At 28.5% G+C, this 15,101-nt stretch overlaps 1 protein-coding gene across 2 annotated transcripts in view; it reads left to right on the top strand.

Moving 5' to 3' along the window:
• LOC123258558 (furin-like protease 2) overlaps nt 1-15,101 on the top strand; it is a 344,896-nt gene that overhangs the window by 296,809 nt on the left and 32,986 nt on the right. For both annotated transcript variants that reach the window (XM_044718641.1, XM_044718642.1), the window contains exon 3: nt 11,866-11,970. In XM_044718641.1, coding sequence (XP_044574576.1) covers nt 11,866-11,970 — 105 coding nt within the window. The remainder of the gene's footprint in view (nt 1-11,865; nt 11,971-15,101) is intronic.

Below are 15,101 nucleotides of genomic sequence, written 5' to 3'. Positions count from 1 at the left end.
ATATATTTGAAAAAATCCCGCTTTGGCCACACCCAACGTGGAAAGATAGATTTCTGAAGTTTTCAAGGAAGAAAATAAGATCTACTTATAATTTAAGCAGGAAATCCTTATATCATTTTCATTCTACCATTTCATATTAATAATTCCCAATTTTATTTTGATTATTCATTGGTATTATTTCAAATTATATTCATTAAACTAGAGTTTGAATCCATACATTAAAGTTAAGTTATCTCTCAGAAAATTCTGTAAAACAGATTAAAACTTTATAAGTATATGACTCACATTTAACTTTATAATGATTTCATGTTTTAGAAAGCTTACAGTTCACATAATAATTCCTTTTTCTATTAACATTTTAATAACATGTTTGATAAATGTAGTTCAATATATAAACTTAAAATAATAAATAGGGTTATGGCTTTTTAATTGAAGGCTCATTTATTTAGAGTAATCGACATTAATTTTGTATAAATCAGCTCCGATTTAGGGGAGGGGGGGGGAATGGGGTACCCCCAAAATTTTGTAAAAAAATTTTTTTTTCCAAAAAGCTCTTTCAGCTTTCTAAAATATATTCTAACGTCATTTCCTACAATTTCAGAGAAAAAAAAATTTTTTTAATTAAAAAACAAAAAAAAATTTTTTTTTAAATTTTTTTTACACAGTAAAAAAATTTTCGTCAAATTTAACACTAATATTTGTGTTACTGACTGTTTTTACACAAACTGATGTTAATTCTCCATACTCTAGAGTGTAATTTTCTACACAAAAATTTTTACACTTTACACATTGACGAAAAATTTTTTACTGTGCAGTAATTTTTATCGCCATTGTGCATCATAATAAATTTTTTTTACATCTAAGATTTCTTTTTCTAAATTTTTAAGTTCTCACTTTACAAATAAATGATTTGAAAAAAAAAAAAAAATCGGGAAGTCATTGGTTCCGTGCCAGTTTTCGAAAATCAAGTTCTAATCTGATCTCCACATTTTTAATTTCCTAAGAAGTATCTCTTAATATTCCTACGAGAATTTTTATCAGCGTGTGTGTGTGTGTGTGTGTGTGTGTGTGTGTGTGTGTGTGTGTGTGTGTGTGTGTGTGTGTGTGTGTGTGTGTGTGTGTGTGTGTGAGTGTAAACCTCTCATAACTTTTGAGCGACTCCACTGATTTGAACGACATTCGCGTCATTCGATAGGTTCAACGAAACTTAGACTTCCTCATAAATTTAAAATAACTTTTTTCTTTTAACAGCTTTTAAACAGATGTAACGATCAATTCCAAAATCTAATCAGCTCTTTAATTTAAAAAACGACGTTGATTGCTGCAAACCGCATCAAAATCGGGTGATGTGTTGAAGAGAAATCGTACACTAATTATTTTAAAAAAGTGTCTCTTTCAAATAACATCGAATTTATTCTCGGATTATTTTTAATGTCATCATTTAACTATCAATGCTCAGAAAACTGAGTCAGAGGCCGCCAATTTCTTCTAAATGATTTGGTGCGCTTGTGAGATATTTAATTTAAAAAGTAAGATCTTCAGGCCTACAAGATTATTCAACTTGAAAAAATTTTACTGAATCTCTAAACCAAGAGAGTGCAAAAAAATTACGAATCTTTTTTTTCGTGCTATTACTTTGAATTGCGTGAGAACTATGAGTCTAAAAAATTTTTCACCGGGAGATTCAAAAGCTAGAATTTTCTCAAGAGAACTCTTTTTTTTATCTTGATATTATTTTTACTCAAGCGAAACCCGTCAAAAATTACTACAAAGTTTTAAAATTCTTTTTGCTCTCTCTGGGTTCTTTTGTAGACTTATCGATAAGAAAATGTTATTTTTTTAACGATATTTCATTTTCGGATGATGAAATTGTTTTTTCTTACTTTTTCAGGGGGTACCCCATTTTGCCCGCAAAAAAAAAAAATTTTTTTTTCTACGGCAACTTGAAATTTGATTATTTTCCTTCAATTACGACTGAAAACGAGAAAAATCAGCGTATTTAAGTCCTTAAAATCATAACGATTTCTTAAGTACCCCATTTTGCCCCCCCCCCCTAAATCTAATGAGTGAAAGCATCATGAAAAATTTATAACTCTTTTTAATATATAAAAAACATCTTGTTTGTTTATTTGTTGTCACAAACAATGACACATGAAATTAATTACGAATCAATTCATCAGTCAACTATTATGATTAAAGTCAACCGTATAAGAGCTAATAAATATCATCATAATACGAAATCGATAGCTTCCTTTGGAGTTTGTAAATGTATTCATCAATAAGACCGCTTTGTCATAGATATCAAATGCTAGACTATCTTTCCACTAATACTAACAGAGCCGAGTAGAGGTAGTATGGAGAGTTTTGGTGTATTAACAAGATAACACCCTCAGGCGTATGACCGCTCCATTTATCCACATAGTCATATCCTAAATTACCCAAATCATTGATCACTATCAATTTCAATTATGTGGATGTACACAATTCTATTATGTGAGCTTAATTTCTCACATTTATTTCAAAAGTAGGCAAACTATTTTGTAATTAACAATATTTAATAATCATTAAGCTTTTAAAATACTTGTATTCATAATTTTTAATTCTCAACAGTCACATAGTGACTGCAGGTAACTAATATTTTAGTAATTGTCATGTTTCATGTTAAATTGATTGTGCGTATCATTGATACTATTTTTTAGCTGGTTATAGATTTGAGGCTTAAACAAATCCGTATAATCAAACTCCATCACTATCATTCATTTCAATCGCTATGAGTCTGACTTGATTGTGTGAATTCATTTGTCGATATATTGATTGGTAATCAATAGTAAGGTAACACTTCAAATATTTGAGAGCCTTGAAACTCATATTGCCAATAACTACTATTTTTTTTTTTTTTTAATTTTGGATGATTTTAATTATTTTTTATTGGTTTGTTTACTTAATTAAAAAAGAAAAAAAAGTAATGTAAGCTATTATTGATTTAATTTAGTTTTATTTTGAAAATTAATTCGCAATTATTTTTCATCAGATTCAACTCAAATATTTATTGAAAAATTAGACACTACGACTTTATTGCAGCTTTTTTTGGTCTGTTTCTTTTTTTTGTTGGTATTGTCACACCATCTGGTGATTTGTTGATTTAAAAAGATGTGAATCCTACAATATAAATGTGAAAATCCAAGTGGATGCTTTTCAGTTACAAATTACTCTTTATAAAGTAGAAGTAACAAAAAACCACAAGCTAGAGCACAGCTGTCTATTTTTCAATTACTTAGAAAATTTTTTGTCTCCTTCACTTTAAGTTTGTTTTTACAAACTTCAAAAACTTAAATAAATAACAGCAGTAAATTAAAATAGTTAAATTATTCTTCAGGAAATTTTAAACCAATAAATTTAAGTAACGTCGTTGGCTTAGTCCCAATTTTAAGTAGAATAAGTAAATCTGCAATCAAACTTTATCATAAATGCTATCCGTTAAAGTCTCAATTGTAAATAATGAATTATTGCGATATTTAATCAACTAAATTGGAAGCACCAATTATTATTTTATATTGGCTTTATAAGAGACGGGCAAGATTGTAATTTTTTAACGATATTCAAAATTAATACTGGCTCAATTTATTTTCTTACTAATCAGATTAACTGCCTTAAATATAAGTTTATTAAATTTAACAATTAATTCCAAGTCGATCAACCGGATACACTAATTACTGATAAGTTGAAAAACTGTCTGATCTAATTATTGACAGAACGTCGCTTCAACTATTTATACCCATAACGCGCATGCGGTATTGATCTGCTGGGTTAAATGGAATAAACCTAGTATACAACACAATTATTATTCATTACTCTAATTACTTCAAAACTTTTTTAAAATAAAACGTTTAATCTTTTATAAGAAATTTATTTTTGTATCATTTGCAGTGAAATTGGAGTTTCAACGTCTGTTGAGCCAGTTGAAACGAGACAATTTAAAACCGAAGCGATTGGTTTCATCCCGAGGGCAGAAACTGTCGATTTTTTGCCTGAGGATTGAAGTTAGAATTATTTGCTTTCCTTTTTTTACCATCGGTTTTTATTTAAATCTTTAAATTTTAAAAATGTTCTTAATGTGTAATCAAAAGAAAAACATCAAAAATACACGGCAATCATAATTTATTGACAAGAAAATATTGTCAAAGTCATGAGAATTATTTAACTTTTTCCCATAAAATGAATTTTTTCTATTTATATTAACTTAATTCTTTCGTATTTTAATATTATTAAATCCCTCATGTATCGTTATCAAAATAATGCACACTCGGTACTATTTCTCATCTGTTACAAAAAAAATCATATAAATACTTTGCTTTGATCTCCAACTCATTGTTTATGAAAAAACTCCATCTCGAGCGGAATCATAAATGGGATTTCCTTTGACGAGATTTAATAAAATTTATTGGTATTTAATGTCCACAAAGATATTACGTATCACTCATATTAGTAATCTAAATGCAAATTATCACTTTAGACATTTAAATATTAAAAATTTCATATGCTGCGTATAATTATCCTAACATAAATTAGGGAACGTAAATGGGTCGCGAAATTACTCATTGAAAAATTATTGACCATAAAATAGCTGTTTATTAGTGATTTTTATGGAAAAAAATTATTTAAGTATTCGATAATGGTTAGTAAATAAATAATAATAACTAATACATGTTTGAATTTCATAAAAATATTATTATTTAATTTCTAATTAACAAATGTCAATTTGTTTAGAAACTTTCACAGAGTTTTTTTTATAATTTTATCGCATTTATCATTGATCCATAGAAAATTATTATGCCTCAAAGCATCATTTATTATGTTATGTTATGACTATATCGATTAATAGTTGGTATACTAACAAAATTTTTATACTTCTTTACGAAATTTAAAAATAAATACATAAATGTACATTTAATGAAACTAGAAAACAAAAATGAATCATATGAAACACTTTGTGATATCTCGTTTATTAAATAGCTTCAAATGCATGAATTGGTAAAAACAGAAATAATTTCAATTATTTCTGATCCGTTAACGCCCATAGTAAACTCCACGAGAATGAAAAAATTTTATTTCACGAGGGTCTGAGGGTGGAAAAAAAATTGGGTAAAAAAACTTCACCCTCGTTTTGTTTCATGCGTCGTTATTTCATATCCTTCTCTTTCGAGAGTTGTTTATTTCACTTTGTTTACCTAAATAACTAAATTTGACAGTAACTATTTTTTTCGCAAGATTTTTTATCGAGCTTTCAAATATATTCGAGATGTTTTTATGTCAATAATTTGAAAACTTTTTTGTCTGACTATATATAAATTTTAGAAAATCGAAATCAGAAATCAACTCAAATAGAAGTAGATTTCTTTGTGTTTTTTGTCGTTTTCATTCCAATTTACACGGAAAAGAAAAATTTCGTTCTGGTAACCTAACTATAGAGTTACCACAACTATAGACAGTTTACTATTCGTTGTAGAGTTACAGTAACATAATGTTATTTAGTTCTGATAACTAAATGTTGTTGAGCTCTCAGAGCTCTACGAGATTGTTCTCAGAGCCAAACGGTATAGTTGGGAGCGCCCTACGTTGCGCAGTAATGGAGTGCGCTGACATATTTGATAACCTTCTAAAATGACAAACAGATTTATTTTTTTACTCATCCATATTATTAAAAATATATGAGGACAATTAAGTTTCCAGTTTATTTATTTAAGGAAATAGGTTTTTTTTTTGTCAAATTGAATTTCGTTAGAACAGTTTTGTATTTATGGTTTTTCAAAGTTCATTTGCAGTGACTGTTAATTAAATTTATTAGTTGGATATATTGTGATAAGTAATAAATTATCGGAATACAATCAAAAGACCCCATTTAACACAAAATAAAATTTGTTTTCGTTTATTTATCTTTTCTTGTGCATATACGGTAGTGATTTTATGTCCAATATTTATTAATATAATCAAAAAAATAAGATAATTTTGTGACGACCATATTTTTATTTTACAAATAATTTTTATTTGTAATATAAGTTCTATTATTATTTTATTTCTATTATAATACTATTCTTATTTGTCATATACAATTATGGTTGGCAATATAAATTCGTTCTGTCGCATTTATTTATTAAATTATCATTGCTAAATCGTAAAAAAAATTATTAATCAGACTGCCAAAAATTTGTTATAGTCTCAGAACGATCCTGTAGAGTTGTGAGAGGTAAATAACGTTTAGCTCTCAGAGCTCAACGATGTAGAGTTGCAGGAGCCAAACGGTATTGTTACCATAAGAAAACGTTAACCTACTGGAACTTTTTACAACTAACTAACTACTATAGAGTTCCTATAGCAAAATTTTTTTCTCCGTGTATGAGAACTGTCGACAATAGTGTGGAGCCTTAATAATAAGTGAACTCAAATTTTTCTGACGATTCGCTTATAGTGCGACCAACGAAGGGTTAAAAGATAATTCGACTCATCTATAGCGTATTTCAGTAGTTGTGTAGGAATTCAGAGACAGATAGAGAGAGAGAAAGAACTTACACTGAAAAAAAAAATTAACTTGATTCGAGAGAAAAATTCTTGAACCAAGAAAATAATTTTGAAGAGGGTAAATGTCTTGAATCAAGACGAAAAATTCTTGAATCAAGTAAAATTTCCTTAAATCAAGAAAAAATTTATTAGTTCAAGAATTTTTCTTTTCAAATCAAAAAGATTAAGTTCTTCAAAATTATATACTTGATTCAAGAACATTTTTTTTCTGTGTACTTTTCAATACTAGTGCGATGTAAGTTAACTAAACTATAGATTGCCAGAACCCGTATACTTTGCGCCCTATGCGTGTTGCTCGAAAATCCAACTTTCACGGTTGATATGACAAAAAAAAAGTTATTTTAACGATATATGCCACATATTAACTAGAAAACATTACAAAACCATTAACAATAGGTAAAAGTCGTAAAAGAATATTATATCGACGCCGTTATTTCATTAGAGCACTTATTTTAACGCTACCTCTTTAGCTTTAAGTAGTAGTTATAAAATTTAATGGCTGAGGCCATTGTACATATCATAATTATAAATAAATTATACAGCATCTAATCATAGCTGAATAGCTTTTTTGATTTGAAGAATGGCAAGAATTATTTTATGTAAAATAATATTAAAATTAATATGCACAGTTGATTACACTAAGTAAAATATATTATCAAACTCGAAGCCATCTTTTTATTGGCGATCTATTATGAAAAAAAAAATTCCTCACAGAACCTACACAAATTTTGTGAGATGCTTTTCTAAAAGTTGATGTTAAAAATACTTAGTTTCAGTAAAAACTCTGTTTAGTCTGTATTATATGTGATTTGTAAGACGATTAATTGTGAAAATAGTAGACACATCTTTTACTGTATCTATTTGTCAAGAATATATATATTTTTTTTTTTTTTTGGTAACTTTTTCTTTTTGTACAGTCATAAATTCACAAACTCGTGCGTCCTATCCACCCACTTTAAGGATTTCTTTTAGATTTATTTCACAATTTTTAGCTATAACAACAGGAGTGGTCGCCTATGGATAAGCCGACATTTATAAATTGTGTGATAATAAAAGACAATAAAAAAAATATAAAGTTATTTTCTCATACAAATATTTCTTCTCTCTTATTTGCAGTAATTTTGTTTTAATTATTGCAGAGGATTAAAAAAAAAGTTATCAATACAATAAAGATATGGAAAATACGGAATACTTCGTATCTATGCACCAGTAATGCCACGAAGTTTTAAACAAAATACATTTAACTTCGAGATAATTAAATTTTTTTTTTTAAGAAAAACAATATATTTAAAAACTTTTAGCATTAATTAGTTTAAATTTCAAATCCCAATTTTTTGTAATTTACGAAAAATCATCAAGATTGAAAAATGCTCAGAAAAATTTTGATAGTACCTAATTTTCAGTTGTTAAATGCAAATTGATTCAATATAAAATTTTATCAAAAGAAGGTATTTTTATACTAGAAATGTTTAATTAAAGTTTTTGATTAATTTATTTGTTCGAATAATGAAAAAACTTTTGAGATTAAACTGACTCGTTATTATTTGCAATGATATTTATTGGGAAAAAAATCTAAATTAATGTATTTCAAAATAATTTATAAAAGATTTTTATGGATAAAATTCGGTGGGTTTATTGTGGAAGAATAGAGAGATCCGGGTGACTCTCGAAAACGCGTTTAGACACATATTACGTATGCTCGAATAAACACAGTACAAAACACTATACCGTATCTCCAGATAACAATTTTACTATAAAATAATTTCTTATTATTACAAGAACATCTGCATTCAAAAAAAGTTATATTTCTTTTAATAGTGAATTTTATGATTTTATCTCCTCAGAATGGAGCAAATATTTTTATTATTTCTATATACAAAATATTTTAAACAGATGAAATTATAATAATATTCATGTTACATACTTGTTCATTGATATAATTTACTATTCATGCACGAAAAGAATGAAAAATAAAATATTAGATTGAATAGTTTGAATTTTTCGTAAATAACCTACAGAATTCGTTTTCACAAGATTCTTAGGTATGCATGGAAGTATATCTTATCTCCTTCCTGATGAATTCTTATTGTATATTATCTTACCTGGAAGACTCCATATCGTATCATATCTTATACTATGAGAATAAAGCATTTTTCAACGATATGCGAGAAAAATAGAGACAAAATACAACTTTACAATGTGTCGTTTCTCATTATTCGCGAATATATGTTTCAATAATCGATAAAATACTCAGAGACAATTCTTTACTCATATCTTACCATATATGTATATAATAAATTTATAGTCTAACATAAATCGGTTTCAATTTTTAAAGAATGAAGAAATGTTGAAATAAAAAAATCAGGAAAAGTAATATAAGCGGATAATGAGTGTCAGAAAGCGGATTTAAAAAGCTAAAAAAAATATATGAACACAGTTATAAAATTTACATCAGTAATTTTTTAAGAAATATGTTGGATTTATAAAAATATAATGCTGTTATTTTTAATGGGAAAAAAAGCTATGAGAATTTTTTTTTTATTTATATTCCTTTTCCATTTGCTGTACAAAAAATAAATATTTAAAAAAATTTGTATTAATGTCATTCGCCCATAAAAAATGTTACAGATATTCATTTTTATTAATTAGATTAAGTAAAATTAATATTTTTTTAATTTAAAAATTTGTCTATTTATTAAGTTTGACAATTATTATCCTTCATAAAAATTGTATTATTTTGAGATTCTTAAAGAGGTAATAACTTATTTTTTTTACTTTCTACGGATAGTAAAAAATTTAATAAAATATTACTTCAGCGTTAACCTTGACTTACACATAAATTTATAGTCACATCCTCCTAAATAATCCTTATGTTGAAAGATTATGATCATAGAAAAAAAAGACGATTTCCTTTTCAATCTGCCTTAAAAAAAAAAAAATAAATTTGATTGTACTAATTTTGTGTTTAATTGTTCAATTTTGAAAGTATAGTTATAACTATAATAATGATTATACTATTTTAAAACTGTATAATACATATATTATCTTACATATTGTATGATAATAATACTATTTATTATTCTTAAAAGAAACTGCTTATTATAATTATTCTTATTATGCAGTTATGAAACTGATATTCTTAAGGGAAAAATACTAAAGTTTAATCTCCACAGTCATACGTATTTTGATTGGAGCAAAACTTGGCTTCACTACAAGCAAAATTCCAAAATTAAAATAAAGTAAACTTAATCTCACTTTAATGATATAGTCCTACAATTACGGTCTAATTTCTTTTTTAATTAACGACCTATCAAGAATTACAGATATTAATTGATAAATGTCAACCCATACTTTAGCAGCCGTGTAAAGACATATTATTTTAATGTTTAATAATTTGCAAATAAACAACGTGATTGTTATCAACACAAGGTAAGAATAAGGAAATTAATGGTGCCACCATTACTTTTGCTATGCTACAATAGCATGGGGTATTAGTTTCAGGATTAAATTAAACTTGGTATTGCTGTGAGGATTATATCAGTTTTCTTACAGTAAAAATATGTACTCTTACTGTAAAGATACATGTTCAATAATATTTTGTATTCTTGAGGAAAAAAAAACTTTTTTTTTATTCCAGTACTCTAAAGTAAAAGATATACTTTAAGCTTTAGGTTAGATGAAATCGAAGTAATCAAACTAAACTCAATATATATGATATTTGAGATCAATAATCATGTTAATTTTAAACAAAAAACAAAGATATTTAAACTACAATTAAACTATTTAATCATATTTAAAGTTAGCTTTATTATTCGATCATACTATTAAAATAAAGCGTCATTACAATATTGTAACATAAAAAAAAACATTTCATTTCATTTTTGTTCATGGCAAAAGTTACTATTTTCTGTTTTTATTATATAAAAATGTACTTGAATAATGTTAATTAACATTAAATCTAATTAATTAAATTGGATATTTTCTATTTTTCACAAAAATCCTTTAGCTAGGCCGTATTACCTTAAATCAATAATTGAGATTGTTAAATTATATCTGTAAAAAAATGTTGAAGGTGCTATCCTCGACCCTTGTAGGAAAAAATTGGCACTTGACTCAAATCAAAAAAAAAAAAATATGTAACTAGACAGGTACAGTAGGTTCTCGCAAGCAATGGCAAAAATTCAAAATTTCGTTTGCAGATACGGTGAAAATTATTGTACATACTAAAAAAGATTACCCCTATTCGGATGTTTGGCATCCTTGTATTTTACTCCGGAAGTAATTTTGCACGCGAGTTGGAATGTCCTACTTTTTCCCTTGGTATACAGTCTACTAATTGTGACTTTTAGTTTTCGTTTTTTCTACAGTAATTACTTTTTATAAAAGTTTTAAACTTACATCAACAAAGTTGAAGGCAGACATTGTTCACAAATTTGAAAGTATTTATTTCCAAGTAATATTGAGTTATAGTAATAAATAAAATGTACTAACTAGATATATAACAACATTCCGGAAGATAAAAAAAAATAATTAAGAAATCTGCATTACTCTGGTGCTCTTTGAATGGAAAGAACTGCTCTCTGTCTCTTTAACTTTGTTTTCGAAAGTTAAAAGCTTCCGTCGTATATTATCATGTAATTAAAATTATCTCAGTAAATTCTATTAAATCATAAAATATATTCTAATAAAAAGTAATAACGAGTAAAAACTGTAATTTTGCTGAGTCATCGTTAATAATTTTTAATTACCGATTTAATTTCAATCAAAACGTAAAAAATAGACAAAATTGATAAAAAATGACTGACTGACCTGTATGAATATTTCGGATGATATCGTAATCAAATAACGAATCTTCATATTATCATTTTGAAATAAGACTGACATTCATGTTTACTATTGAAAAATAACTATCTTTTATCAATAAATATTATTTTTATCCTTTTCCATATTATAATATGATTATGCGTTCTTTTAACATGATATTGTGCGAAATACGATTACGTTTATTTACGTAGAAACTTAGTGAATAAGACATTCGATACTTGTGTGTTGACACACTCGTTTCACTCGTTGCGCCGAATAAAAAGTTTTTTTTAAATTAATTTTCTTGACAATAAAATGGTTTTCTTCAATAGCGAGTAACATAGGCTTTAACATGATATTTGAATTTTCAAGTTTGGTAAATAATTAAAAAAAAATCGAGCCGTAATGCAACAAAATACCTTTGAGAAATAAGATATACGATTATTATAAATAATAATTTAATAGACATTTTGTTTGATGTTACAGATTGGTGCCCTAAAAAACTTCTATCTGCTTACACACAAAGATGTACACAAACGTTCTCTGGACAGCAGCGAACATCATCATAAACTTTTACGAAATGAGCCTCAAGTAAGTTGATTTCGATACAACTAAGCAAAGTTTGAGCGACCTCAGAGTTGGTCGAAGAGACGTCGTTGACCCGAAGTTTACCTCCCCGAATTTAATTAGATTGCACGCCCAACAAGGGCGTCCAAACTCTCATCGATCCTTTCCACAAGTGAACTTTCCCTTTACATATAACGTAACTTAAACTCATCTCATCTAGTCGGCATAATTGAAGATTGGATCGCTAACGATCGATCACTTTTTATCCCAGCTACAACTCAAAACATCAAATCCTAACAAACTCTCACAACTTGTTTGTTATTTGTTTAACGTTTTCTACCGTGTTCGCTACCGGATATGCTATCAGCAACCAGATCAAACCTTTACTACCAAACGTTGTGCCGTGTGATCTTTATCTACATTTCAGCTTGTCACTTTATTCAACTCCTTACTCTCCATATAATTGTATATTTAAATTCGTACTTTTTTACAAACAAAATCCAACGTTAACGTCGAATAATTTTTCTTATAATGGTACAAGTTGATTTAAAAGTTTTATTAGTTTTATTTTTTTCATCTGCAGTAGGATGATATGTTGGATACTTACATATATCTATTTAATACTTAATCAGGTTTTCATACTTGAACACTGCATGTCTCAACGCACGAAATTTTGTGCTTTATTTATCTAACATAATAAAAAACATACAATATACTCAAACCGTGAACTTTTCCTCTTATTTTATGTAATACGCTTATTAGTGTTTTAAGATAAATCCATATTTTTCTCAAATTTCTGTAAACTTTTTTCTTTCACCTTCGGTTCAAAAGTAATGCGCTTGAAAATATTTCTTTTTACAATTATTAATACACTGAAAAAAAAAAAATTAGGAAAATGGTTGATCCTGAAGGCCATCCCTGCAACTTCCCGCTACTTTCGTAAGTAAGTGCACTTACTTTGAGCATGCTCATAATTGTATTTATTAGGTTTTTGAGCACTTCGAGCTCAAAAATATAATTTTCGTGTAGTGTTGAGCTCTCCGAGCTCAAAAGTCTGATAGAAGTTTAATAAAACACTATTTTTTGAATTTTCAAACCGCAATAACTTTTGAATGAATGGACCGATTTTCACGTGGTTAGCAGCATTCGACGCAGTTTTTCAAATTCTTTAATATATTTTTAAACACGAATTGATCAGACTGGAAATTTTGGTGTAATTCGAAAAAAACACTTTTCGATTTGTTTCGTCAACGATAACTCACGAACGAATCAACCGATTTTGACCGGCTTGGTGGCGATTGATGTGGTTTTTCGATGTTAAGAGCTGATTAATTTTTGGATTTGATCGGTCAAGCCGTTTGAAAGTTATTAAAAAAAAACCACATTTGAAAAAATGTTTTTTCGCAGTTTTATTAAGATTTCTCAAAATCTATCGGTCCGAATCGGTCCAACATGTATTCAAAATCTAAGTTTAGTCGAATCCTTTCGAATGGCGCCAACCGCGATCATATCGGTCAAGTCGTTCAAAAGTTATGAGAGGTTTACATACATACATACATACATACATACATACATACATACATACATACATACATACATACATACATACACACACACACACACACACACACACACACACACACACACACAACCACACACACCATCGCGGGAATAGTCAGGGAAGCTTCCTAGGACCTCAAAACGTCGAGATCTGATGAAAACTCGATTTTCGAAAAACGGGGTGAAAACAATAACTTCCCGATTTTTGAAAATTTTCAATTTTCTTAGCGGGAAGTTAAAAATTAAGTGTCCAAAAAAAAGTTCACGAATATTTTATAGGTCTTTATTTTAATAATTTATAGGTCTTAAGTTCACTTAGACGAAATTCTTTTTTTTTTAATCCAGTCTTTAGGATACTTTTATCAGGAAAAAATAAATATTCTTCCTTTTTAAAGCTTAAGACTCGAAAAAAAAAAACTATTTATCATTGGACATTAACTAAATCTATATTTTTAAATCCAAAAAATTTATGGATCCATAGAATTATAAAGTTATATAGAATTAATTCGGTTCTTACGATCATGTAATAATTATGAAGATTTATTTTTAACTAATATAAACGATATCCCGGCTAGAAATTTCGTGAGGTATTGCCGAACAATCAATTCGGGGCAAGTTTGGCTTTCCGAACTTTGGCAAGCCTAATTCACGCCTTATTAATTGCACTATAGGTAAGCCAAAGTTCGGCACTGCCGTAGTTTTTCCGAGCTACGCCCAAATTCGGCAAACCGAACTTCGGCAAATCTTTGGTAACTGTGATTTCATGCAAGTCAGGCCTACCAATAGTATGTCAAACTTTGGACTGCCGTTGATTTTCCAAGCTATGACCAAGTTTGGCAAACCAAACTTCGGCAAATCTTCGGTAACTGTGATTTCATGCAAGTTAGGCATACCAATAGTATGGCAAACTTTGGACTGCCGCTGGTTTTCCAAGCTATGACCAAGTTTGGCAAACCAAACTTCGGCAAATCTTCGATAACCGTGATTTCATGCAAGTCAGGCATACCAATAGTTTGTTAAACTTCGTTCTGCCGTAGGTTTTCCAAGCTTCACCCAAGTTTGGCTAACCAAACTTCGGTAAATCTTCGGTAACCGTGACTTCATGCAAGTCAGGCTTACTAATAGTATGTTAAACTCCCGACTAGAAATTGTAGTGAGAAATGCCGAAGAATTAGTGAGGGACAAGTTTGGTTTGCCTAAGTTGCACCTCATAAAAACCAAGGTAGGCAGAACGAAAATTGACATGCCGAAAATATTCCAAATTTTGTTGTGATCTTGAAACTGTGTGGCATTGCCGAGGTCGGCATATTATGGAAATGCCGGACTGATTTGTAATAACGATAACTATAAATAATTGCTGAAGTTTGGCTTGCCAAACTTGGACGTAACTAGGAAAGTCTCATGGATTCCTTAAGTCTGATATATTATGGGAATGCTGAACTGGTTTCAAGTAACGATAACCTGAGTTTTGCCAGTTTGGAGCGAACTTGGCTTTCCGAACTTAGGCTACCCCAATTTGAATCTTATTTGTTTTAAATTAGACAAGCCCAACATTGGTCGTGCTTATAAGTATCTTGAGGCACGAAGTCGCTCAT

The sequence above is a fragment of the Cotesia glomerata genome, linkage group LG2 (genome assembly GCF_020080835.1).
Source record: "Cotesia glomerata isolate CgM1 linkage group LG2, MPM_Cglom_v2.3, whole genome shotgun sequence".
Lineage (NCBI taxonomy): Eukaryota > Metazoa > Arthropoda > Insecta > Hymenoptera > Braconidae > Cotesia > Cotesia glomerata.
The sequence above is the reverse complement of the archived record's forward strand: the minus strand, read 5'-3'. Positions and strand labels throughout refer to the sequence as shown.